At 43.9% G+C, this 26,461-nt stretch overlaps 1 protein-coding gene across 2 annotated transcripts in view; it reads left to right on the top strand.

Moving 5' to 3' along the window:
- LOC137371444 (short transient receptor potential channel 6-like) overlaps positions 1-26,461 on the top strand; it is a 204,424-nt gene that overhangs the window by 110,249 nt on the left and 67,714 nt on the right. For both annotated transcript variants that reach the window (XM_068034060.1, XM_068034059.1), the window contains exons 6-7: positions 8,856-9,086; positions 23,271-23,535. In XM_068034060.1, coding sequence (XP_067890161.1) covers positions 8,856-9,086; positions 23,271-23,535 — 496 coding nt within the window. The remainder of the gene's footprint in view (positions 1-8,855; positions 9,087-23,270; positions 23,536-26,461) is intronic.

Below are 26,461 nucleotides of genomic sequence, written 5' to 3'. Positions count from 1 at the left end.
TTAGTTTAGACAGATATAAAGTCAAAATATTCCAGGTTACTAAAATATGTTAAACAAAACTTTACACTTCGGAAATCCAATGGGCCTCCACGTTTTAATATGGGAGAATCTTCTCTTTGGTATGGCAGTTATGGAAATGTGTTCCTTGTATTCAGACTGGGGATCAGTAATGGCTTCAGATGCGAGGCAGCCATGACAAGCCACAGAGGAGCTTATAATTCAGATAGCAATAATTTGGAAGGACACTACATTTGATATGTGAATAGCCTCATTGTCTACCAATTTAAAAAAAACAACACCCTGGTTTATCTCAACATGTGGAATTTTAAGTGGTGACTAAAGTGGCAAGTTTACAGGCAATGTCAATTCCTATTAAATCAAAGTTTTAATAAAAGTCAGTCAATTCTGTCAAAGCTGGTAAACTCCCTGATGTCGATATTAACAGATTTACTGTAGAATTTGAATTATTACTGTGATAATGTTATTTCCATAATTAGAAAAGGTGAATTTCTGGACCAGATGTAGCCTTTAATTCTGTTGGCTCATGGCTATTTAACAGATTAAAAAGGTCAATTTAAGAGTCATGGTGAATTGAAAGGATAAACCACTCTACCATTTCAAGGTTACTTGGTTTATTATGCCATGCCTTAGTTAATCAGGTAGTATACCATGGCTCATGCATCAAGTTTTAAAGCTTTGCTCAGATATTTTGCTCATGTTCAGCATCAAGAATCACCTATAAGAGAACCCTCACTTCCTGTGAACTGAAATATCAATTTATATGCACAATATCTGACCCTGTAGCATTACATAGGAATTGAACAAAACTTTTGCCATTGTAGTTAGCTCACTAAATTAGCACAAACACTATGCTGTATTCCCCCCCTCCCCTGCCAATGTTCTTTTAACCTTCAGATAATGGAAGTATAAGTACTCTATCAAGCCATGTGACATAAGCTATTAACTGCATTTCGGACCTATAGCAATTAAAAGGTTAAACAGCGCGGAAAGTTAATACACAAATTTCACTTAATTACAGAATTATCGACTTATTCTTCCTTGAATGTAAAAGTAACAAAAAGTGTGTGATATTTTGTTAACTCTCAAAAATACTAAATCTGAACCAATGCCACAACATAAATATATTATATATTAGTTTCATCTAACTGCAATGACGTCTTTATGCATTTGCCCCATTCTCGAAGAACCCAGAAGAACGACTGAGCAGGGAAAGGCTGCCTCATTTGTCTCAGAATCAGCAGCAACTGTCCATCAACAGCCCTTTGACCGCAGAAACCTGCTACACACCAACTGAAGGGACAAGCCAAATTCAAGAGGACATAATAAGGCAGATAGCTATCAGAAACTGCTTCTAATGAGATCTGCACGAAAGGCTTTGCAATTAAAAGATGTGAATGTATCAAGCCCAATGAGTGTCATGGCAACCATATATTGCTGTGTTATTTGTGGACCTGTTTTGCCCCAAAAAGCAATTTCTAGCTACACCTACACAAAGTGGATTTTACCGCACCCAGCAACACTAAACTTACAGTAACACTTTAAAGTAACCAGCCATATGTCATAGATATTAACTCTACATAAACATTATGATTTGAATTGCAAGGAGAAATCCTAAATATCATCAAAGAAGTAATATAATATTGCTTGACTACTTTAGTTGAAGTTTGTTTGCAAAATTGGTAAGCATTGGATCATGATTATTTGTGAATATTTCACAGGGCAAAGAAAATAATATTGGGGTAATTGAATATAAAATGCAGAGAAGTTCTATAATTCAAGAGCTTGCCTCTTATAGTGATAACAATTTTAGTTGTTTTGTTAATGATGGAACCTCTTTCTTTCTGTAATCTACAGTATTTCAAAACCCAAGCTTGGTTTCACCAAACCACAACTTCCTAATTTATCTTTTTTCCTGTTGTTTTTGACCTTGGTAGTGTTCAGTACTGCGGACCTTGACTCTTCACTTCAGTTTCTCAATATTAAGAGAAAAATACCTCTGTTCTTTAAATTTCAGGAGTCATTTTCAAAGAATTGCCTTTACAATATTGTAGCTAATAGTAGTCATAAAATTAATTTTAAAAAGTTAATTTTACAACAGCAATTTACATTTATATCACATCCTTCATGTACAGGAAATGTCTCAAGGCACTTTATAATAAAGAAGAAAGTGATACAGCGGACACAAAAGATGGTAAAGAGGAAGGTAGTGGAGAAGTTAGGATGGAAAAACAAAACAACAGTCAATGAGAAAGATTTTCAGCAGGGCTTTAAATCTGGGAGAGTGACAGCAAGATGCAGACAAATAATTAGACAATTTCATAAGGCAAAAACATAGTGCCTGAATGGATGACAACTGAGAATGTAGCAGAAGTTTTGAGTAGAAACCTGGTATTAAATGAGCAGAATCTGTGTTCAGAGATGTAGGGCAAGAGCAGATCACTAAGGTAGTTGGGGTAAAGTTATAGAGAGATTTGAAAACAAGGATAATGTAAGAACACTGGGATCAATAACCTGACAAGAACCTTCATCAAGGGCATCAGATGAATCTTTGACCCCTCCACCTTAATTCTTCATCAAGAAACCCATCTGGAATTTATCACCCAATTAATCATGCCTAAACTTGGCCTGCTGAACCATTTTACATCAACTAGATTGGATTATATCAGCATTTACACTGCCAAACTCTGATCTGGATTCGTACAAGCTACTGAGGGAATAAGTTAATTCTTTCTTGCCAATTATCTTTCTTTCTTGCCAAAGAAATTGGACAACAAATTTATGAAGTAAAACTTATTTATTCAACTTAGAATCATAATTAGTAACACTAAACTTAAACATATGCAAATAAATATTAGATGGGGAAATTGACTAAATAAGAGATTAGACCAGCAGTTCAGTTATGTCACAATTATTCAGCATTAATTACTTGCTGACTATAAACTACAGTTGTGATCAGTGACTGAGATTGATATAAATTGCTGAGAGTAATTTAAAATTAGATTCTTTAGATAGATAATGAGTTAGTACCATTAAATAGCCAATTTATTGAATAGATTAAAGTCTATATGCTTTAGCTAACAATGTTTCCAGAAATTATATAACCTCGTCTTGAGCTGAACTCCATAGGTGAGGTGAAAGTGACTGCCCTTGACATCAAGGCAGCATTTGACCGAGTATGGCATCAAGGAGCCCGAGCAAAACTGGAATCAGGGGGAAAACTCTCCGTTGGTTGGAGTCATACCTAGCACAAAGGAAGATGGTTGTGGTTGTTGGAAGTCCAATCATCTGAGCTCCAGGACATCACTGCAGCAGTTTCTCAGGGTAGTGTCCTAGGCCCAACCATCTTAAGCTGCTTCATCAATGACCTTCCTTCAATCATAAGTCAGAAATGGGGATGTTCACCAATGATTGCACAATGTTCAGCACCATTCGCGACTCCTCAGATACTGAAGCAGTCCGTGCAGAAATGCAGAAGACCTGGACAATATCCAGTCTTGAGCTGATAATTGGCAAGTAACATTTGCACCACAATGCCAGGCAATGACTATCTCAAACAAGAGAGAATCTAATCATCTTCCCTTGACATTCAATGGCATTACCATTGCTGAATCCCCCACTATCAACATCCTGGGGATTACCATTGACCAGAAACTGAACTGGAGTAGCCATATAAATACCAGCTACAAGAGCAGGTCAGAGGTTAGGAATCCTGCGTCGAGTAACTCACTTCCTGACTTCCCAAAGCCTGTCCACCATATACAAGGCACAAGTGAGGAGTCTGATGGAATACTCTTCACTTGCCTGGATGGATGCGACTACAACACTATTCAAGAAGCTCGACAGCATTTTGGACAAAACAGCCCGCTTGATTGGCACTCCATCCACAAACATTCACTCCCTCCACCACCGATGCACAGTGGCAGCAGTGTGTACCATCTACAAGATACACTGCAGCAACGCACCAAGGGTCCTTTGACAGCACCTTCCAAACCTGCGTCCTCTACCACCTGGAAGGACAAGGGCAGCAGATGCATGGGAACACCGCCACCTGCAAGTTCCCCTCCCAGCCACACACCATCCTGACTTGGAAATATATTGCTGTTCCTTCACTGTCGCTGGGTCAAAATCCTGGAGCTCCTTCATAACAGCACTGTGGGTATACCTACCTCACATGGACTGCAGCGGTTCAAGAAGGCAGCTCACCACCACCTCCTCAAGTATTAGGGATGGGCAATAAATGCTGGCCTGGCCAGCGACACACACATCCCCATAAACGAATAAAAAAGAATGAGTTGGTGTTTATAAACTGGTTCCCTCGTCTTCCTGTGGAAAGATGGTGTTAGACTTCTGAGATGTCAGGGTAATGATCCAACTTCCGCAGAGGTTCTATTTGTTTCTCATGGATCCTGTGTTTGCTGGTAAACTCATCTTCTGCGCTGGTATTACAAGGAAGCTTGTACATCTAAGTGATGCAACAAAATTTGCATCTTGCTGGTATAACCGTACAGTCTTTACGTTTCTCCCTCTCTTTATCAGACATGTATCTTTTTATTTATTAGAAAGCCATCTGCATATACTAGATATCTAGATACTAGACTATTGTATTGTAAATATTGTATTACAGCGACTTCAACAAAAATGCTACAGAAAAAGAAACTAGAGCTAAACTAAGGTCGGAATTTTTCGTTGGGCGGGAGGCCCCGTCCACCGGTCGAAAAGTCAGTGGCGAGCTCGCCTACACCACGCCTGGGGAGCCAGACCAGGATTTTACGCCCTCAGGCCTTTGATTGGTCTTGGGTGGAACTTCCACTTCCTTGAGGCAGGCAGTCCCACCTAATGGAGCTGCCGGCCAATCAGCAGGCTGGCAGCTCTTAGTCCCAGCAGGCCACTGGGAGAGGTGGCCACTGCTGGGACAACACCCAGGCATTAGAAGAAGATGAAGGACAGCTCCTGAAGAAAGGTAAGTTTAGGGGCTCGCCGGGAACAATTGGTTGGGTCCTGGCAAGGCAAAGGCAGTCAGCTAGGGGAGCGGGGAGGAGTGTTGTGCATTGGGGGCAGTTGGGGCTCAGGGAGGGCCCTCCGTAGTGCACAGGATGCCTAATCAGGAGGGCCCTCCCCCAGCTCGCAAGAAGGCCACCTGGTTTCATCAGGTGGGCCTCTTGAGGCCTCTGCCACCTGTCAGCCAAGGATAAAATAGCTGTGGCAGCGAGCGGAGGCCCATAGGTGCCAGTTAATTGGCCATGTAAGGGCTTTGATTGGCCTGGGGCGGCTGGGTCTTTTCTCGCTGCCACTGCCCTGCGTAAATTGGCAACCGAGGGGTGGGAACGGCACCCACCACCTCCCACTCGATGTTACGCACCCCCCCCGCCACCAGCCCACTCATTTGGGGGCTGTAAAATTCCACCCTGAGTTTCTCTGGTGGGTTGGGACTTCTGCAATTTGTCTGCCACAGTTTTGAAGGAATCCTGGAAAATGTGCTTTACGTTCTTTTGTGCTGTTTCTACAGATCTTCTGCTGAAGTTCTGATAGGCAAGCAAGAGAACCCCTGTGGAAATTCACCCCCTAAAAACTAAGGACTGTGGAATGAGGAACTAATTGTTAAAAACACTATTTTACATATGCTTATTTTCCAAAGAAACCTCCACAATGCTATTGACCTGTTAGCGGGAATGAATCTAGAAGAATCACTCGACACTTAGGTCTGCTCCAATGTCAAACAGTTTATTGAGTTACGCCAGTGGGGAGCCGGTCACTGGTCTGTCCATATGCCTCTCCACCGAACAAAGGAAAATCCACAACGGATATACAGTTACTCAGCCCATCCTGGCTGGACATAATCCAATCATAACGGTTATTGATTACATACATTACACATATTACCAATTAGATTACTCATTAGGCATCATGTGGCTACGTGATCAGCTCATGCAAGCCCCCTGATCATCTTATGATGTTTCCCAGACCCCCTTATCAACTATCCTTGAGTCTTCACAATGAATCCTTCTACCTTTATCAAGCTTGCATTCCTGATTGCTTCGTGCAGTCTGCAGTTACACAAAGCAACTGTCTTATACACTGATATGAGGGGCCTCCTTGGTCAGCCGAACTGTCTGTGTCTCACGGTACCATTCCCAGGGATATGACTTAGCCAATCTTGTTCCCACAGTGCCTTGGATGAGTACTCCATTTTGTAACAATATGTGGCTATACTTTCAACTTGTATATGAGTGTGTGTGTGTATATATATATATATATATATATATATATTCACTAGGATTATATGAATCTACTTACTCAAATAACATTTAAACAGTATGATATTTACTGCAGCTGCCTCTGCGCTTGGGAATACCCTACAACAGACCAATCTGAGAGATACATGTGTCACAAGAGTTCAAACCTTTTGATATCAATCACGTCATGCAGACATGTTGGTATCTCTGATGACTTTTTAATCAATAGAACAGTATCTTGACATTCCAGGTTGCTTGTTTACTCCCTAGCCTCTCAGATCTGTGCTTACAAAGGGTCACATACAGGTGCAGATAAGGCAAGACATATTTAAATGCCCCTTAGAATGCTGTCTTGGGACCTAAGGGCTTGATGGCTTGGTTTCTATCCCTTGTAGGAAATGTTTTGTTTCCATAAGCCTTTGTGCTTTAATTTGCATTAGCTCATTTCTTTCCCAGCATTCAGTCTGACTACTGACAATATTTTGAGTGTCACGCAGGCCCCCATCTGCCAAGAATGAGTCATATTAATTTTGTCATATAAACATTGATTTTAAACTTGCTGGGAAGAAGAGAAGGCCTGTTATAAAGGGCTGCCAGACACTTAGCTGAAAATCATTTGCATACTAACAGACACTGCTTGTGGAGACAAAAGGACCATTCCCTGACACATTCAACCCACAATGGAGTTTGATCACCAGACATTGAAGGTGTAAGGAAGAGCATTCCAGAGACTGCTAAGGTGATACAATCCACAAAAGCCAGGATTGGTTAAACCAGCTGGTCACATGACTAACTGGCTGGTCCAGGGTGTTTTGAACTAGCCACAGAGTTTTTGAACTCAGAAAAGACTGTTTGCTCCTGGAGTGAAAAGACCTCTCCTGTCTTCTCACATCTCTTTCTCATAAGCCTCTGGACTCACTGAGGACACATGAACCTTGAGAGAGAAAGTCTCCTACATCTAACAAGGTTTAAGAAGAATACTGGGCCCCAATGAAAAGCCAGACTGACTTATAATCAAGGACTTTACAGCGAGCTTGAAGAACAGTAACCAAAACCATCTTCAGATATTGCCTCAAACTTTTCCACTTTATTTTCTTTTGCTCTTTTCTGTCTATCTGCATGTGTGTATCGCGATGCATGCTAGCATGGGCGTGTCGCATATCCGTAAGCGTTAACCGAATTAGATTTCAAGTTTAATAAAGTTCAACCTTTTTTCTTTAAATCTAAGAAAACCTGTTTGACTAGTTTCTTTGCCTTATAATTTAATGTTAGTGAATAAGTATTCACTAAAGGGAGCTAAAAAAAATGGTGCGTTTAAAATTAAACCCTGTTACGGTAAGACCAGATGAAGGCTAAGAGGGAACCCTAGACTCCTTTCTCACCTGGTCATAACATTGAGGCAAATTTAAGGAAATTCACTTACAGTAAGCATTCTGAAATTAACACAAGAATTCAGTGGAGACGATGGCATGATGGGATAGTGAAAATGGGGATGGCGGTTGAGGCATTTGAATGAGTTCAGGCTTGTGAAAGGTTGATGGAGGGAAACCAGGTAAAACAGAGTTGGAGAAGTCAAGCTTTGAAATGATGAAGATATGGACAAAGGGTTTTAGCTGCAGGATAGGAGAGATAGAAGCAGAGGCAGGCAATATTGCAGGGAATGAAGAAAGCACTTTTGATATTAGAGCAAGTGTGGGGGAAACGACTGAATTTGAGGTCAAGCAAGACACCAAACTATTGCAATTCCTGACTTGGCACCAGATGACAGCCAGGAAGTTTGATGACAGAGGCGTGGCGGTGTTGCTGGAAGTTCCATCAGTTTTGCTGACATTCAACTGGATGAGGTTTTGGCTCTTCCAAGACTTGATATCAGAATAATCTTTGCCGCATTATAGCCTACAACTATTCTCCCTAAAATCTCGCTTAGATTTCGGTCTGGGGTCACAGAACAGTTGACGGATGTTGAAGTAAACGGTGTCCCTTCAGGTGCCCAAATTATATAGCTTTAATTATTGTCTATTGTTTCTTAATATAACTCTTGTTCTCTTAAAACTAGCCCATTTTGAACTGGAGGGTAAGGCGCAAGCAGAATTCTGTTGACCATTCTTAATTTCATTTTCCCAGGAAGGTAAGAAAATGAATTGCAGCTCAAAGTGAAGCATGCCGACACCATCACTGAGTATTTCTGAGTATCCCTGCAATATGGACTTTCATGTAAGGCAAGGAGTTCTGTTTGTGTTGGAGGAAATGCCGTTTATTTTGCATCACTGCTAAAAATATCCTCATGTCATTAGGCTGTTCCATAATCTGCCAATGAACCCACATGATTTAGACGTAGGAACTGCAGCGACTTAAACATAAGTGAAGAGTTATTAAAATTAATCAAAGTTCAAAATATCTAAGATGAAATGGCATTCATTACTGGTGGTTAATTTTCTGTATGTTACAAATGTTTTCAACAGTTATTGAGAGTCTCCATTTACATGTGAACTGTTGGTAATAGTATCTATGAGGTGCATGGATACATCCAGCACCTAACACAATCAGATATTTAGTAATGTGTAAATGAGAAAAGTTAATCTTTTATTTTCCTTTCCACAGGGATGATCTGGTCAGAATGTAAAAAAATGTGGTCACAAGGCCCGAGGGAATATTTACTGGAACTATGGAACCTATTAGACTTTGGAATGTTAGCCATCTTTGCAGCATCATTCATAGCACGATTTATGGCATTTTGGCATGCCTCCAAGGCACAGAATTTTGTGGATGAAAAAATCAAAATGGATTTAGTTAATGTGACTCTTCCAACAGAAATAGAGTACTACACCTTTGGTTAGTTTGATGCATTTTGCTATCAGTCATTATTTTGCTGATTAATGTGCTCAGTAGCATTCAAAAAAAAAGGGACTTGATTTTCAATATCAGGTCGGAAACCCGACACCCGGATAATTTTTGGCTCCCGACCCTGTGCCTCATCTACATTGCTCACGTGATGCTGATGACAGCCATGATGGGGCCTGCCACTGCCTTTGAGAAGAAAGCAGCCTAACCACGGAGGAAAGTTGTCATATGGTCAAATGAGAGTTAATGCACACGATCTGGTGCAAGATCTCCCAGGTCTCAAGGCTTTTCACCTTATTAAAAAGCTTTAACTTCTCCCTGCATTGAACCCGACAGCATGTTCAGGTTCACCAATTTGGCAATTGATAATTGCATTCTTGCCCTTTGGCCCGTTAACAAGCTCCTCAAGAAGGTTAACAAGCCATTAACAGGCAGGGAGTGGGTTCCCGACTCCCTCCCGCCTGCCATCACTTTGAAAATTGAAGTGCGTCCTGAGGTGTCAGGATCTAGAGAGACCTTTGGGGAATGCAGCCTTCAATCCGCACCCACACCTGTGCTCACCCCAAAAGCACTTTGAAAATCTGACCCAAGTAGTTAGAACTTTTATTGTTTAACCAAATCCCACTAATTGAAAATTGAACTTGCGCTAAGCATAGAACTAAGATTGGTTCAAATTTCCAGGTGAAAGCTAGGTGCAATGTGCATTGTATATGCTAAAATCCCACAGCATGGTTTCTTAGAATGGCAGATCATGTAATTCCTCAGATGATGAGTTCACAATCTCAGTACAAAAAATAACTTGTCATTATTACAATGATAAACTTTCTTTAACTGGGAGTAAATCCATGATACACCAAGCTCTATTGCCATGTTAATTGTGATTGATTTAACATCAAATTCAGTGCTTGTTAATATATTACTATATTAATTATATGAATATTATATATTCCATCATAATTCTGTTATTTGAATACTAAATTGGCTAAGGAAAGAAATTCATACAAATATTTTATAAAAAAGCGAATATTTAAAATCAAAGCTTGCCACTTGTATGAAGTTGAAGTGAAGGGATTATTTGTATGCCAACATAGATAAGTGATGTTGATGCTAGCTTCTAAACATTAAGATATTTTGGCCTGGGAATGCATGTGTCCCTGTTGCAGCAGTGCAAATGCAGTGGAGAGGCACTTTAAAGGAGGCTGATCCTGTCAGAAAACTTGGGGTCAACCTATTTAAATAATGCTAGCGGGACAAGCGTGGCAGGCACCCCAGCAGGTGGTCAGATCTCCTGGGCCAGACTGGAAAGTTCAGGCAAGAGCAGAGCAGAGTCGGGGTCTCTACAACTTCAGGGCTGAGCAGTGTCTTGGAAGAGGTACTGAAAGGGCTTCATCTAAAGAAGAAAAGAGTCAAGCGCCTAAGTTGTCAGAAGCTAATGTGAAAGTGCTGCTCACCCAAATTAGAGAAAAGGGCAGCTGAAATAGTTGAAGCACAAGGGAAGAAGCCATTGCACATAGAAACGCTGCCCATGTGGAAGAATGTGACTGTGGCTGTGAGTGGGACTACTTTGCAGCGTCAAAAGAAGTCAGAAAAATAATGTTTTCAGATTAATGTCAGGGCAGATAGCTGAATCACAGAGAAGTACATGGGCATCCCCTTGAAAAATAGTTAAGCATTGCCCTTTAGAGTAGCACATGGTACCATGTGCCTTGTCCCAGAAAGAAAGGTCACTTGGCAGCAGTTATGTAAAGTGTCTCACATCCTAGAATGCATACTAGCACATCAAAGTTTCACATCCTAGGTTCTGGAGGTCTATATTAACTAGATTAAAAAGTATACATTGCAACATTTCAAATGGGCTGAAGGATATTTAGTTGACCCACTCTCATGGATTGAAGAATGTTTCTGATTCTGTGAAGTCAATTCTCTCACTAATCACTGGTAACTCAAACCCTGTTCCCAGAAGCCAATAGTGAAACTGGTGCTCACACTCAGAAGCTGCTCCCCCTCATTGCAGCAACACAGAGGAGCAATCCATCAGCTCCAACAGATGTCTTTATACAGGACCAGGTTGCCAGGGAGCCCATGTCAAAGAGTCAGCCTGAACCATGTCCATCCCAGGAGTTAGCAGCCCTCAGAGAAGGCCAACCTCCATACAAAAAGGCTCATCATATTTTGCAGCAGCCATCTGCCTCACAGACTGCAAACCTTAGGTTGCACATAGAAAAAATTGTTATAACAGAACAGAGAAAAGGGTCACAAAGGGTATGCATGGTGACAAACCAAGTAATTTGTAAATATTTGTAATAAATCATGGAATATTTGATGTAAGGACTGCTTGATGTTTGATTCCCTTGTAAACCAACGGGGAATGGGAAATCTGCTGATGTCGGGACTCAGGATTAGGATATAATAGCTAGCCTTGAGGAACAAAGGTACTAATTAGACCATAGAGAGTTTGGTGAGAGGAAGTACATATTTTATAGGCTGAGACATCCAAATAATCATATGTATTTATCTGTAAAGATGTGCCAAATGAAACTGTCTCTCAGCTGTCTGGCAGCTGTTTTCACAGCACCTGCATTCTGTTCTTCAAATGCTGGATCTTCAATATCAACTGTTACCTTCAGACTTCTGGCATCCTCTAGGACATCTACTATCAGGCCTTTCCTGATTGTAAAATTGTGAAACACACAAGATGTTATCCTGGATGGTGCTGGGTAAATATTTCAAGACACCTACCTAGACACTGTTCCCTTCCTCTGAACATCCCAATGGCCTCCTCAGTTTGTATCTTTGTCATCATGTGTGCTCCTGGTCATGGTTGGGTAAACAATGCAAAGGACCTAAAATGCAAAAAAGGGATAAAACATAAATATAAGTATTTTAAAAGCATTAAGAATGATTAGAAAATTGCATTGCCTGCCACTTCATGATAATTCTTCATCGGAAAAACAAAAGCTTGAATTTTTAGATTTCATGGAGAGAATGTTTACTTGCAGAAGTGAGTAGGTTTTGGAGTGGGTGCGTGGTTTAAAAGTGTTGAAATTAACAGCGCATCGGGAAACCAACTCCAACCCGCTGACTTCCATATTTAACTGTAGCATATTAGGCTGCATGCAGGCACCCCCTTGGAAGAGGGGGGTTGTTAATTTCAATATGTTAATAGCTCATTAAAAGCAACATTAACAGGGGTTTTGGAACTTAACAGTGGGTCCATGGGTTTCTCAGACTTCCTGGAACATTCCAGTGAAAGCAAGGCGAGAACACAATGACAAATAGGGGGCTGAAGAAATGACAGGCAAAAATTCCCATAAGTACTGTAACCTCACAGCTGCTTTCTGGCTTTATTGTGTGAAAGGCTTTTGCTCGCGTACTTGTTCTGTGAGGTTACTTTCACAATTTTTGAGGCAACTTTCACTCCTTGGCAGTGTCCCTTTAAGTACTGAAAGTGGAAATCTGCTCATGCAGTTTGCCATCATACCCACTCAATCTAATTGGTCAGGAAACCTGAAAGTCTGATGCGAATGCAGTGGCGGGGTTAAGAAGCTAGCAGCCAGGTGCTACTGCAATATGCCCCCCTACCCCACCACCTAACTCCTAGCAAGTTGTCAAGTTAAAGATTCCCCTGTATTTCTGAAAAGGGCAGTGGGGAGGGGTGCTGCAGTGTGAAGATCAACATAAGCATTAGCTAGCACAATCTTCAACTTCTTCCAGACAAAGTATCAAGCACAAAGTCTCTGAGGGTTAAATTGGATAACCCCTGAAAATGAGTGCAGGGATTCATCCACGCCTGTTGATTGCACTGCAGGCAGGAAGCCAACTTTGTGCTGCCTGCTCGTTTCCATGGTTGTTGCCTGCAGCCAGTGCTCCCCACACTTTTCATTGGCTGCAAGCATCTGCAGGGGGCCCAATATCTCGATTGCCTGGCACAACTTAAAGCAGCCTGCACCTCTTAAAAGAGGAGGTGCACTGTAGCTATTGGTGGTGCTGCATTCATTCTGAATATTGTACTGTGGAAACTTCAACAATGGCTGACCACAGGAAAGTGCATGCACCAACATTTTCAGACACTGCACTGGAGGTCTTGGCACAGGAGGTGGAAAGAAGGAGCGAAGTCCTGTATCCTGAGGGGCACGAGGTCCTTCAGACACATGATGAGAAGATAGCAGCAGCAGATATCTGTGGTGGTCAATGCCAAGTGTCAAACCCCTGGATGCAGTGCCGCATGAAATTCAATGACCTCACACAAGTGATCAAGGTCAGTGAATGGATCTTCAAATTCCATATCCTACCAACTCTGGTACGAGCCTCAGCCACTGCTCTACTCACCACACACCCCAGCACTCAACTATCAACAATCTGTATCAATTAGGATTCAGACCTAACATTCATATGCTTCACCTCACCCTCACACACTTAGCACTGCTGCAAAGCTCACACCCATCTCTCATAGGTTGTGCACACTGCCCTGACAGCCACATCAGCCAAACATTGCATGACACTCCTTGACGCACTTCCCTCTCTCTTGCAGGACAAGGTGCATACAACAGAAATCAGCAGGAGGCTAACTGGAGGGAGAGAGGCCTACTTGCATGTCCAAACCCCCATGCATGCAATAGTGTTGGCATTATTAGCTCACCCATTACCAAGGCTGTGGCCAGTGGCAGGACTGGTACATCAAACATGATGATATCCTCATAGCTAATCCTCCTTCTCACATCCCACTTACCCCTCATCTCACACTCTCTTCTGATTTGAAAGCTGCAGATGGTGTAAGCGTGCTCTTGCTTTCCTCTGTCCCCTCAGCACGACCATACCCATGTGCCATTTTCTTTTCCAATCATGTCCCACTGCAATTTAAGTGTAATTTCTAATCTTCATGTGCCATTAAGTCTATATTCACAGCTGATTTGAAATGTGAGATTTTTGTGGCAATGTCATTTTTTAACCTGTTGATCAATTTTTGCTAGGTTACTAGGTTAGCCTGTATGGCTGCAGACACTTAAATTTTCAGGAATCTGAAACCAAAACCTGAAATTAAAAATTACCTCAGTATAAGATTTTAAAGAGTACTTTATTTCTTTTTTTAAAACGCATCCTAGCGTCTTAGTTTTCTTTTACTCTGTAGTGAGGTCATTCAGTGTCAAACACTAATTTGGCTCCTAACCTGCCATCTTGGACCACACAGGTCCTGTTAATGCCCTCTCTTAAATACTCCCATCTGCACATGGGATCCCCCACGAGCTCAGTTAAAGGTATCAGCATGGGGCGTTCAGGTGAGGTGCTTTTGACTTTTGCTGCTGCGGAATTAGTGGAAATACTGCATACTGTGATGTTGGAGGAGCTCTCACAAGCTGCTGGAGTCAGAAGGGAGTGCTGCTGGTCTTTATCAAGGAGTTAAGTGGACTTTGATGTCCTCTGAGCAGAGAGCCTGCTTTAACTCATTGGGGCTGTAGTTGCAGCTCCTTCCTGGGCTGCAGCATACCAGTGAGATGGGCCACAGGGAGCAGAGAGGGGAAGCTATATGCAGAGGGAGGAGGAAGAGGAGGAGGATGAGGAAGATGAGGTGGAAGAAGATGAGGAGGATGAAAATGAGGAGGATGTATGACATTGCTCCACATGGGCTGTCAGGGAGAGGCTCATCAGACTCCAGTTCCCCTGAAAGCATCCCCATGTCACCATAGCTTCACAATTCCCAACCTTTCCATCCCTCTGCTTCTGATCATCACAAAATCTCTCGGCCAAAATCCTGACGTAAAAGACAGCACAAAAAAACATGCCCTGACAACTTTATCCATGCATCTCTGTGTGGATACCCATCATCATTTTCCTGTATGCAGCTCCATCAGCACTCTCATCTGAGTCCTCTGCAGCAGAACTCATCCGCAATCTCACTCTCTGCAAAGCTGACACACATACTGTCCTCTCCCCCGGTCTTGCTGCAGGCCACTCATGCCTGGTGATTCACTGGCTGGATTTAGACATGCCAGCAGGGGTCTCAGCACACAGCTGGAAAGGCAAGGGGAACTCCGCCTCGGCCTTTCGGAGCTCCCCGACCCAGCGCGATTCCATGGTGCTCAGGCACTTGTGCCTGGTGCCTGGATCCCCGTCCTTATAAAGACAGGGATCCCACCTCCAAGAGCTGCCAACCAATCAGAGGGCTGGCCGATCAGTAGTATCGGCAGCGCCACCGGGAGCAATGGTCACTGCCGGTACTACAGGAGGCCTGGGGCACCGGAGACCCCGACAAGGTAGGTCCGGCAGTATAGGGAGTGTGTGTTATGGGAGGTGGGTTGTTCGCTGACTGGACCCTCTATGGGGCACAGATTGCCTGCGAGGGGGAGGCACCCCATGCTGCTGGCTTAATGCCAGCGGCCGCAGGAAGAGGCCCTTAAAGTGGCTAATAACAGTCGACAAGGGCCTCAATTGGCCTCCTGATGGGAAGGCTGTCTTCAGCCTTTCCCGCCCCTGACTTAATTGTGGTGTGACTGGAAAACGATGGGCCCTCTGCCCCCTGATACCAGTCGCTATTCCACGGGCCCCCCCACCTCCTAGCCCGTCTCCAGGGGGCCCATTAAATCCAGCTCACAGTGTCTATACTACCCTCTAAAGTCCACACGGTGCCAGTATCTGAACTGCTGCCTGAGAGTGTCAGATCAAGTGATGGAGCTTGTTCTTCAGATGCCAGTTCTTGGTTGGGTCTTCATCTAGAGGCTGGCCAGATGGCAGTTCTTGGGTATCTGAAAACATGAATGCAGAAGGTGTGGGGGGCAGGAGGGTGGTGTTGGGGTAAGGGAAGAAGGCTGGAATGGAAAGCAAGAGGTCCATGGTCACACCATCTGCAGCTTACACTTCATGCCATATAGCAGGATAAGGGTGAAGTGGCATTTAAGAAGATGCATATGTCAGGAACATACCATTGTTCTGAATGTTCTCAGTGATGCCAATTGCAATGGCCTCAGTCACTGCAGCACCAATACTTCGCAGCACCATCTCCAGGAGTGTGCCTGTTCCCCGCTGGCTGTCTGCTGCTGCCTCCTGTTATGTGCCACCTTTTCTGCAAGAGAGAGAGAAAATTGTCAGTGAGTGTGTTGCAATGTGTTTGGGTTATGTACCTACCATAGCTGAAAATCTGGAATTATGTGGCAGATTCAAGATGTGGCTATGATGCTTGCAGAATTGCTAAGTGTGTGAGGGTGAGGTGATGCATCTGAAGGTTAGGCATGAGTCCTGATTGCTAGAGATTGCTGATTGTTGAGTAATGGGGGTGTGGTGCATTGAGCAGTGTGAGGTTGGTGGTGCAGTAGGTAGGAGGTGTCATGTGAAGATGCATTCTCTGATTTTGACCATTCATGTGGAGTCATTGAACATTTCGCACCACTGCAACCAGGTCCTCAGGCCAGACTCCTGGAATTCACCTCCTTGGCCACCTGCTTCCATTCCCGCCACAATAACCTTCTGGACTAAGGCCTCCAGCACGGCACCAGAGAACCTGGCAGCTCTTTCTCGGGCCTATTGCTCCATTGGTAAGTCTTTCTTCCCTTAAAGACTTACAATCACTGTTCCACCAGCTGCTGCAGCCTGAATACACCTTCCCTTTAAGAATTGCAGGTTAGCTGTAAGTTGTGCCAGCCATGCATGCACCTGAGCCCCTGCTGAACACGCAGTCAGTTAGCGGCATGTTTCCCACTGGGCTGCATGCAACAATCATGGTGAAGAGCAGGCAGCATGCATTACCTGTACTGGGTGCGGGTAATCCTGCATCGTGATCCCATGCCATTAACGCACTTTATCGAATTTTTAGCCAAATAAGCTTTTTGGCTGTCAGCATAGTGTACCTACTTCTTGATAATGACTCAGTCGCATCCCTCGACTAAAAATAAATGATGTTTGCTTAAAATAGTTAAGTCAACATTACCTCTTTCCAGATAATCCGCTACCTGCCTCTGGAGTGCCTCGATATCTGGGACTTGGAGAGAGGTGATAGATAGCCTATTTATTTTCCCTCTTGTCAATGTGGATTGCACTGCTTTTTGGCATTATTGCAGGCGTTTATAGTTTCAGTTCACAAATTGATATGATGGGGGTTAAATTGGTTAACCCCCCAAAATGGCCAAAAGGTTCACAGTGCACAATTAACCCATGCCTATTCACTGCATTGTGAGCAGCAAGATATATTGATGCTGTCTGCTCTTTTACATTATTGCTGTAGGCATGTCAGCGCTACCTGTGCTGGTCATTGGCTGCATGCTTCAGCAAAGGGCTCAATATCGTGTGTAGCTTGTGTTGTATTATCTCTTCTGAGACTAATACAAATGAAGCTGAAGGACAGGCATAAAGGTATTGAATGCAGAGCTTTAATGGAGACTTGTCATTGCTTCAGCTTACACGTGCTAACTGACTATACAAGAGAACTGAATCACATGACATTGCATCACTTTTTATGATGACATACATATTAGCATAAGCATATATTTAAATGATTATAGTTAACATCCTAACAAATACACTATCACAACAGTTACTGCTACTTAAAGGCAGTCTGCACCTCTTAAATTGTAAGTGGGCTGTGGCTACAACAAATGGTGGAAGGTGTTTCCAACTGAATCTGTGCTGAAAAAGATTGAAGGATGTTTGACCATGTGAAAGAGTTTGCACCAAGGTTTTCTCATAACGCACAGGAGGTCTTTGTGCAAGGCATGAAGAAATAGAAAGCCATCCTGGGGACTAAATTCAAAATCCCTTGAAAACAGTTGTGGGGATCACAATATGTGATTAATCTGCGCCCGTTGGCTGCAATGCAGGCAGCATGCTAACTTTTTGTTGCTTGCTGTTTTAAATCAAGTGCTAACTGTTATGTTGATTGGCTGGATGCCTGAGCATGGGACCAATATTGTGAATGGCTAGCACCAGTTAAAGCTAGCCTGCACCTCTTAAAAGAGAAGTTTAATTGTGGCTGGAGCAGGTGCTGGCAATCATGCAGGAAGTGAGTCTGATTTGGAAAACATTGAATAATGGCACAACATGGGAGAGAGCAGGCTTCAAGGTTTTCAGATGCTACACTGGAGGCCTCAGTGCAGGACGTGGAATGGAGGAGAGATGTCCTGTATCCACAGGGGGGCAGGAGATCCTCCAGACACACACTCAGAAGGCAATGGCAGTAGATAATGGCGAGGTCAATGCCAAGTGTGTAGCCTCAAGGACTTGAACGCAGTGCAAGAAGAAGTTTAATGATCTCACACAAGTTATCAAGGTCAATGCATGCCTCTCCAACTGCTATATCCCACTAACTGCATCACTAGTCTCGTCCACTGCTCAATTTCCTACACCCATTTCACTCACCTACCAACAATCTCTATCAATCAGGATTCATACCTAACATTTTGTGCTTCACCTCACCGCACACACATAGCACTGTTGCAAATCTCAAACCCACATCTCACGGGTTGAGATGGCAGCCACATGACACACATTCCTCTCTCTTGCAGGAGAAGGTGGTGCTCAACAGGAGTCAACAGGAATTAATTGGAAGGGGAGAGGCATAACTGCATGGAGGAGAGAGTGCTGGGAAGGGGCATCGCAGAGACCCCATCTCATCTTCCCTCTTGTAGCAGCTTGTCCCGCTCTGTGTGGCCTCTGCTCATTCTGCTCAGGGGCAGGAATGGATGTTGCAGGTTCCGGGATTTAGATGTTTCAGAAAGAACAGAGAAGAGGGTAAAAGAGGGGGGGGTGTGGCATTGTTAATCAAGGAAAGTATTACAGCGGCAGAAAGGACGTTTGAGGACTCGTCTACTGAGGTAGTATGGGCCGAGGTTAGAAACAGGAGAGGAGAGGTCACCCTGTTGGGAGTTTTCTATAGACCTCCGAATAGTTCCAGAGATGTAGAGGAAAGGATAGCGAAGATGATTCTCGACAGGAGCGAGAGTAACAGGGTAGTGGTTATGGGGGACTTTAACTTTCCAAATATTGACTGGAAATACTATAGTTCGAGTACTTTAGATGGGTCTGTTTTTGTCCAGTGTGTGCAGGAGGGTTTTCTGACACAGTATGTGGACAGGCCAACCAGGGGCGATGCCACATTGGATTTGGTACTGGGTAATGAACCCGGCCAGGTGTTCGATTTAGATGTAGGTGAGCACTTTGGCGATAGTGATCACAATTCGGTTAGGTTTACCTTAGCGATGGGCAGGGACAGGTATATACCGCAGGGCAAGAATTATAGCTGGGGGAAAGGAAATTATGACGCGATTAGGCAAGATTTAGGATGTGTAGGATGGGGAAGGAAACTGCAGGGGATGGGCACAAACGAAATGTGGAGCTTATTCAAGGAGCAGCTAATGCGTGTCCTTGATAAGTATGTACCTGTCAGGCAGGGAGGAAGTTGTCGAGCAAGGGAGCCGTGGTTTACTCAAGAAGTTGAAGCGCTTGTCAAGAGGAAGAGGGCGGCTTATGTTAGGATGAGACGTGAAGGCTCAGTTAGGGCGCTTGAGAGTTACAAGCTAGCCAGGAAGGATCTAAAGGGAGGGCTAAGAAGAGCAAGGAGAGGACACGAGAAGTCATTGGCGGATAGGATCAAAGAAAACCCTAAGGCTTTCTATAGGTATATCAGGAATAAACGAATGATAAGAGTTAGAACAGGGCCAATCAAGGATAGTAGTGGGAAGTTGTGTGCGGAATCAGAGGAGATAGGGGAAGCGTTAAATGAATATTTTTCGTCAGTATTTACAGTAGAGAAAGAAAATGTTGCCGAGGAGAATACTGAGATTCAGGCTACTAGGCTAGATGGGATTGAGATTCACAAGGAGGAGGTGTTAGCAATTTTGGAAAGAGTGAAAATAGATAAGTCCCCTGGGCCAGATGGGATTTATCCTAGGATTCTCTGGGAAGCCAGGGAGGAGATTGCAGAGCCGTTGTTGTTGATCTTCAAGTCGTCATTGTCGACAGGAGTAGTGCCGGAGGACTGGAGGATAGCAAATGTTGTCCCCTTGTTCAAGAAGGGGAGTAGAGACAGCCCTGGTAATTATAGACCTGTGAGCCTTACTTCGGTTGTGGGTAAAATGTTGGAAAAGGTTATAAGAGACAGGATTTATAATCATCTTGAAAAGAATAAGTTCATTTGCGATAGTCAGCACGGTTTTGTGAAAGGTAGGTCGTGCCTCACAAACCTTATTGAGTTTTTCGAGAAGGTGACCAAACAGGTGGATGAGGGTAAAGCCGTGGATGTGGTGTATATGGATTTCAGTAAGGCGTTTGATAAGGTTCCCCACGGTAGGCTATTGCAGAAAATACGCAAGTATGGGGTTGAAGGTGATTTAGAGCTTTGGATCAGAAATTGGCTAGCTGAAAGAAGACAGAGGGTGGTGGTTGATGGCAAATGTTCATCCTGGAGTTTAGTTACTAGTGGTGTACCGCAAGGTTCTGTTTTGGGGCCACTGCTGTTTGTCATTTTTATAAACGACCTGGATGAGGGTGTAGAAGGGTGGGTTAGTAAATTTGCGGATGACACGAAGGTCGGTGGAGTTGTGGATAGTGTTGAAGGGTGTTGTAGGGTACAGAGGGACATAGATAGGCTGCAGAGCTGGGCTGAGAGATGGCAAATGGAGTTTAATGCGGAGAAGTGTGAGGTGATTCACTTTGGAAGGAGTAACAGCAATGCAGAGTACTGGGCTAATGGGAAGATTCTTGGTAGTGTAGATGAGCAGAGAGATCTTGGTATCCAGGTACATAAATCCCTGAAAGTTGCTACCCAGGTTAATAGGGCTGTTAAGAAGGCATATGGTGTGTTAGCCTTTATTAGTAGGGGGATCGAGTTTCAGAGCCACGGGGTCATGATGCAGCTGTACAAAACTCTGGTGAGGCCGCACCTGGAGTATTGCGTGCAGTTCTGGTCACCGCATTATAGGAAGGATGTCGAAGCTTTGGAAAGGGTGCAGAGGAGATTTACTAGGATGTTGCCTGGTATGGAAGGAAGGTCTTACGAGGAAAGGCTGAGGGACTTGGGGTTGTTTTCGTTAGAGAGAAGGAGGAGGAGAGGTGACTTAATAGAGACATACAAGATAATCAGAGGGTTAGATAGGGTGGATAGTGAGAGTCTTTTTCCTCGGATGAGGATGGCAAACACGAGGGGACATAGCTTTAAGTTGAGGGGTGAAAGATATAGGACAGATGTCAGAGGTAGTTTCTTTACGCAGAGAGTAGTAGGGGCGTGGAACGCCCTGCCTGCAACAGTAGTAGACTCGCCAACTTTAAGGGCATTTAAGTGGTCATTGGATAGACATATGGATGTAAATGGAATAGTGTAGGTCAGATGATCGGCGCAACATCGAGGGCCGAAGGGCCTGTACTGCGCTGTAATATTCTAATTCTAATTCTCCCAGCCATGCTCAATTACGAAGGGGAAGCCCTACTCGGCCATCTATTTCTCGAAACAACTAGTTTGTGCACAACATTTAAGTCACTAAAAGTACTTCAGCACCAGCCAGACCACTTCCCGTAGACTGTTAAAATATTAAGGAAGTATGGCAAAGCACCCAAAATGCATAGAATTTCAGCAACAGCTAGAAGAAATAATCAAGCAATTTACTGCAAATAGTTGATGGTCCCTTTAAATAGTGCTGGTGGGTGGAATTCTTCATATCAGTGAACATGTGTTCAGTTGTGCAAGGTTAAGAGAGGGGGTAGGCTGGAGCATAGAGCTCCAAAATGACAGTGCTAACAGTAAATCAACATTGCACTTTGATTGACATCATGATCTATCTGCTCTGCATCTGGTTGATGGTCATAGAGTGATACAGCACTGTGCCAACTATCAACCACCCATTTATACTAATCCTACCTTAATCCCATGTTCCCTACCACACCCCCACCTTCCTTCAATTCTCCTACCACCTCCCTACACTAGGGGCAATTTACAATGGCCAATTTACCTATCCAACTGCAAGTCTTTGGCTGTGGGAGGAAACCAGAGCACCCGGCAGAAACCCACGCGGTCACAGGGAGAACTTGCAAACTCTGCACAGGCAGTACCCAGAACCAAACCCGGGTCGCTGGAGCTGTGAGGCTGTGGTGCTAACCACTCCGCCACTGTGTCGCCATTAGATGCATGCGCACAATAGTCTTTACAAATATGGCCTCCAGTGCATTTCCCATTGGCAGTGTGCGCGCATGTCATGGACATAATTTTACTAGTTTTAGAGGCCTGCAGCACCCAAAAATGGGCACTACAGAGGCTATTTTCACCTCCTTTCTCCATTTGGGCCATGCTTTTTATCCAACACCCCAGTGTTGAGAGGAGTCACAACTCCATTTTCCTTCCAATCTGTTAGAATTGTAATTGTTTGTTGAATGCAATATGTAGTGAAAAGCCATCTGAATTTCAAAGTATTGAATAAAAGTGGAATTGGATAAGATCTAAGAGGGGAAAATTTGCAAGGCAAGGGGAGAGAGCAAGGGAGTGGAACTAATTGCATAGCTTTTTCAAAGAACAGGCACAGACATGATGAGCCAAATGGACTGCTCCTGTACTTGATGACTATGTGCTTGGAGGAGGCCTCCAGTTTCATCCCCAACTTTCACAATGCTGTCATAGCCAAGAACATCTAGTGTGACTTCTTGAAAGGCAGCTGATAGCTTGTAATTTCTGGACTATCTTCCAAACAGGAATTATTCTCTTTTATGTTCCACCTTATTATGAATTCAGAGAAGTAGTCTTCAGCTATAAATTTAAGGAACACATGTCACAGCAAGTTCACTGATTCTGTGTTTCCAGTGGGGAGCAGTGTTCAAAGGGAGAGCTCTTTTGTGAATCACTGTGACAGTATTGTAGCCTTACCTCTGACCCACGGTCCTCTTGAGCACAGGTTTTCACAACTTACCCAAAAGTGACAAACATGTGACTATTAGTAACAACTGAATATACATCATGCAGCTGTGTTGGAATGATTTACTGTATCTGTGTGACAAATGTTCAGATATAAGTTGCTGTGTGTGTGTCTGTGTGTGTGTGTTTGCAACTTCATCAAAAGTTTAAAAAAAAGGTGATTTGACTTCAGATGGTGATTTGAATTTATAAGAAACAACGGCATAAGTGAAGGTTCTAGGGTATGTTTGAATCAGCTTTATATCAAGAAGACATGTAGCAGAATTAATGTTCTGTATTTTAAATATTTCTTCCAGCTCGAATGAAATGGCTTCCATCTGATCCCCAACTTATATCAGAAGGCCTCTATGCAATAGCAGTTGTGATGAGCTTCTCTAGAATTGCATACATTCTTCCTGCTAATGAAAGCTTTGGGCCTTTACAAATATCCCTAGGAAGAACAGTGAAAGACATATTCAAATTCATGGTCATATTCATCATGGTTTTTGTAGCCTTCATGATTGGAATGTTTAATCTTTATTCACACTACCTTGGAGCAAAGCAAAACAATGCATTTACAACGTAAGTACTGGCACAGGTTTCAGTGCTTTTAATGAACTGTTTGCATCTTGGTATTTGTAAACCTTTTAGATAATGAGTAAGAATGTCATTAACCTGCAAGTCTACTAAAACTCTACTCTATTAAAAATGTTGTTTAGAATTTTGGCCAGTGAGTACTCTTATCTACTGACCTGGATTAGTATTTGTGTTTAAATATGTGCTGTGTATATTTAATTATTTTCTTAAAGCAAGTTTGGTTCAAATTGATAAGAAAGAATGACTCATATTATTTCAGAGCCCAAAGGTATACAATTTTTCCCCAAAGCGGATTGTAAAAATGACTGATCTTGCCTATTGAAGCATTAATTTTAAGATAGTCTTCCTATTTAACAATTTTTTTCTGAAAGCTTTAGATCATGTTACTATAATAATTTGTAAAGACCGCTAAATGAAATCAAGTGGTTTTCTCTGGTTTAATAGTCTGGAGACAATCAAGGCCTGGATATTCATTGTGGAGACAGAAAACAGGTGCTGAGTCTGGTTTTGGGTCAGAAACCAGCCTCCGGTCGGAAACTGATTCAGCTACAGATTTTCAAATGAGGAAGCCCTTAATTGGTATGGCAACAGGTTTCCTGTCCACTTAGAACCAGTGGGGCCGGGAATGGATGTGGGTTGGATGATGTCTGGGACTCATGTAAGCACCCCATGGCAGCCATCACTGAGCCTTTGGTTGACCTAAGGGAGAGATCTGTGGTTTCTGCCAAACCCTTCCACTGCACCAGAGGGAAGCGAGAAGTCACAAGGGAGCTAGGGCCTGGCACTAGGGGCAGGGAAGAACCTCGCTTTATCTATGCCAAACTGGATCTAAAGGTGGAGTCCGTGAGGGAGAGGAAGGGGGTCCTCTTCCTGGAGGGTGGAAGGAGGAGGCCACCTCTTTGTGTAGCAGGGGCACCTCTCTGTTCAGTGTTATCCTCCTCTACATCCTCCTCTCTTACCTCCTGCTCTTCCCCGATGAGCTGTCTCCTTCTAGGGCTCACTGTCCTCAAAGTCCATACCTCTCTGGAAGGCCATGTTATGGAGAGTGCAGCAGACCACCACAATGACAGAGACCCTTGCAGGAGGGCACCGCCCAACCAGTCCAGGCACCAAAACTGCTTCTTCAGAGGCCCGAAGGCCTGCTCAGTGGTTGCCCTGCTGAGCAGGTGGCATTGGTTGTACTGTCTCTGTGCCTCTGTCTGGGGCTCCCATGGTGGGGGAGGGTGTGGGGGTCAGAAGCCATCTCTTCATCATATTTCCCTTGTCCCCTGAGATCCATCCACATATTTTGGGGGATGGAGTGAAGATCCGAGCAGCCTGGACTGAAGGAGGATGAAGGAGTCATGGCAGCCAGGAAAGTGAGGGCACGCAAGGAGGAATCTTTTGTTGTGGTTGCAGACCAGTCAGATGTTGAGGGAGTGGAAGCTCTTCCTGTTGATGGATCTCACTGGCTAGTCACTGGGTGCCTTGATGGCCACATGGGTGCAATCTGTAATGCCCTGCACCCAGGGGAATCCAACAATGGAAGCGAAACCCACTGCCCTCTGTGCCAGCGCAGGTCCATCTGTGTCAAAGTGAACATAGTTCACTGCCCTCCTGAATATGACACCCGTGACCTGCCTGATGGTGTGATGAGCGGCCGATTATGAGATGCCATCTAGGTCCACATCTGATCCCTGGAACGACCCTGTTGCACAGAAATTCAGGGAGATGGAGACCTTGATAGCTGCAGGTAAGGGACTGCCATGGGGACCACAAGGCCTCGGGTTATTGTGGATCAGAGAACGAAGGTCTGAGACCATCTGCCTGGATAGGCACAGCCTCTACTGGCACTGGTGCTCTGTCATTTGCAGGTAGCTGATTCTTGGGCAGTAGACCTAGTGTCTTGGATAGCGCTTTCTTCCCTTGTAGCTCCTCTGGCCTCCTCCTGTCCAGGAGGTTGCATCTGCCACAGCTCATCCTGGCTGCTCTGTCCAATGTCAGAGTAGTTGTTCCCATCTGAACTCCCTCAGCTGGGCTTTGTGCATTCACCAGGCTTTTCCCTGTCAAACCCCAGCTGCCCAAGTGACGCCAGCGGCCTCATGTCCCTCTCCAGGTGCCTACCACTCACTACTGAGCAAAGCAAGTCTTACAGCTGCAGTGGCTACCCTATGGCACCTTTAGAGCAGCTGAGCTTTATTTTGGGCTTTTGCATCATGTTAATCAGCCCTTCCCATAGCCCTCATGGCCCTCCGTTTGGTTCACATCTTCTACACCCTGCCGTGGTCCAGACATGGCGTTCTCCCTGTGCCCTTACTTTGAAAATCACAAACTACTGCTGACAAGCCTGTTAATGAGCTCCACAGTGAGCTCAACAGGCAATTAATTGGATGCAAAAGGGCTTGCTGCTCCCTCCCTCTCAATGTCCCTTTAAAAATAGCTTCGCATCCCGGACCTCATGCCAACCTCCAAGAATACGATCTTCAAATCGCGCTCGCACCTACTTCTGCTCACAATGGGCTTTGAAAATCCAGCCCTCGCTATCTAGATTCATAGAGAAAGGATTATCATTTCAGTGAGGTATCACAAGGTTGCCTACATCCACACAAACATCCCATGGCCAAGAGGCAGTGCCTTAAAGAGAGATGGAGAGAAAACTAGAAGAAAATTGAGTTTTGTGATCCTGTTGGTCATGGTTTCATGAATATTTCACATGGTTTTGCTACATTGAACAGCACAAGCCTAACTTACAGTACTAAGTAAATACTTTAAATTTGCTAATATTTTGTAACATTTGTGTCAAGTTGTGTCATTCCTGCACATCACTGATCTCAGATGGCTACACAAGTGTAGATTTGAACTGAAGGCAGTTATGCTGGTGATGCCTTTTAAGGCTAGAAAATGCTGGTTTTTTTTGCATTTTAAAGCTTTT

This window comes from Heterodontus francisci, chromosome 6, assembly GCF_036365525.1.
Source record: "Heterodontus francisci isolate sHetFra1 chromosome 6, sHetFra1.hap1, whole genome shotgun sequence".
Taxonomy (NCBI): domain Eukaryota; kingdom Metazoa; phylum Chordata; class Chondrichthyes; order Heterodontiformes; family Heterodontidae; genus Heterodontus; species Heterodontus francisci.
Note: the sequence above shows the minus strand (reverse complement) of the source record. Positions and strands in the feature narration are given on the sequence as shown.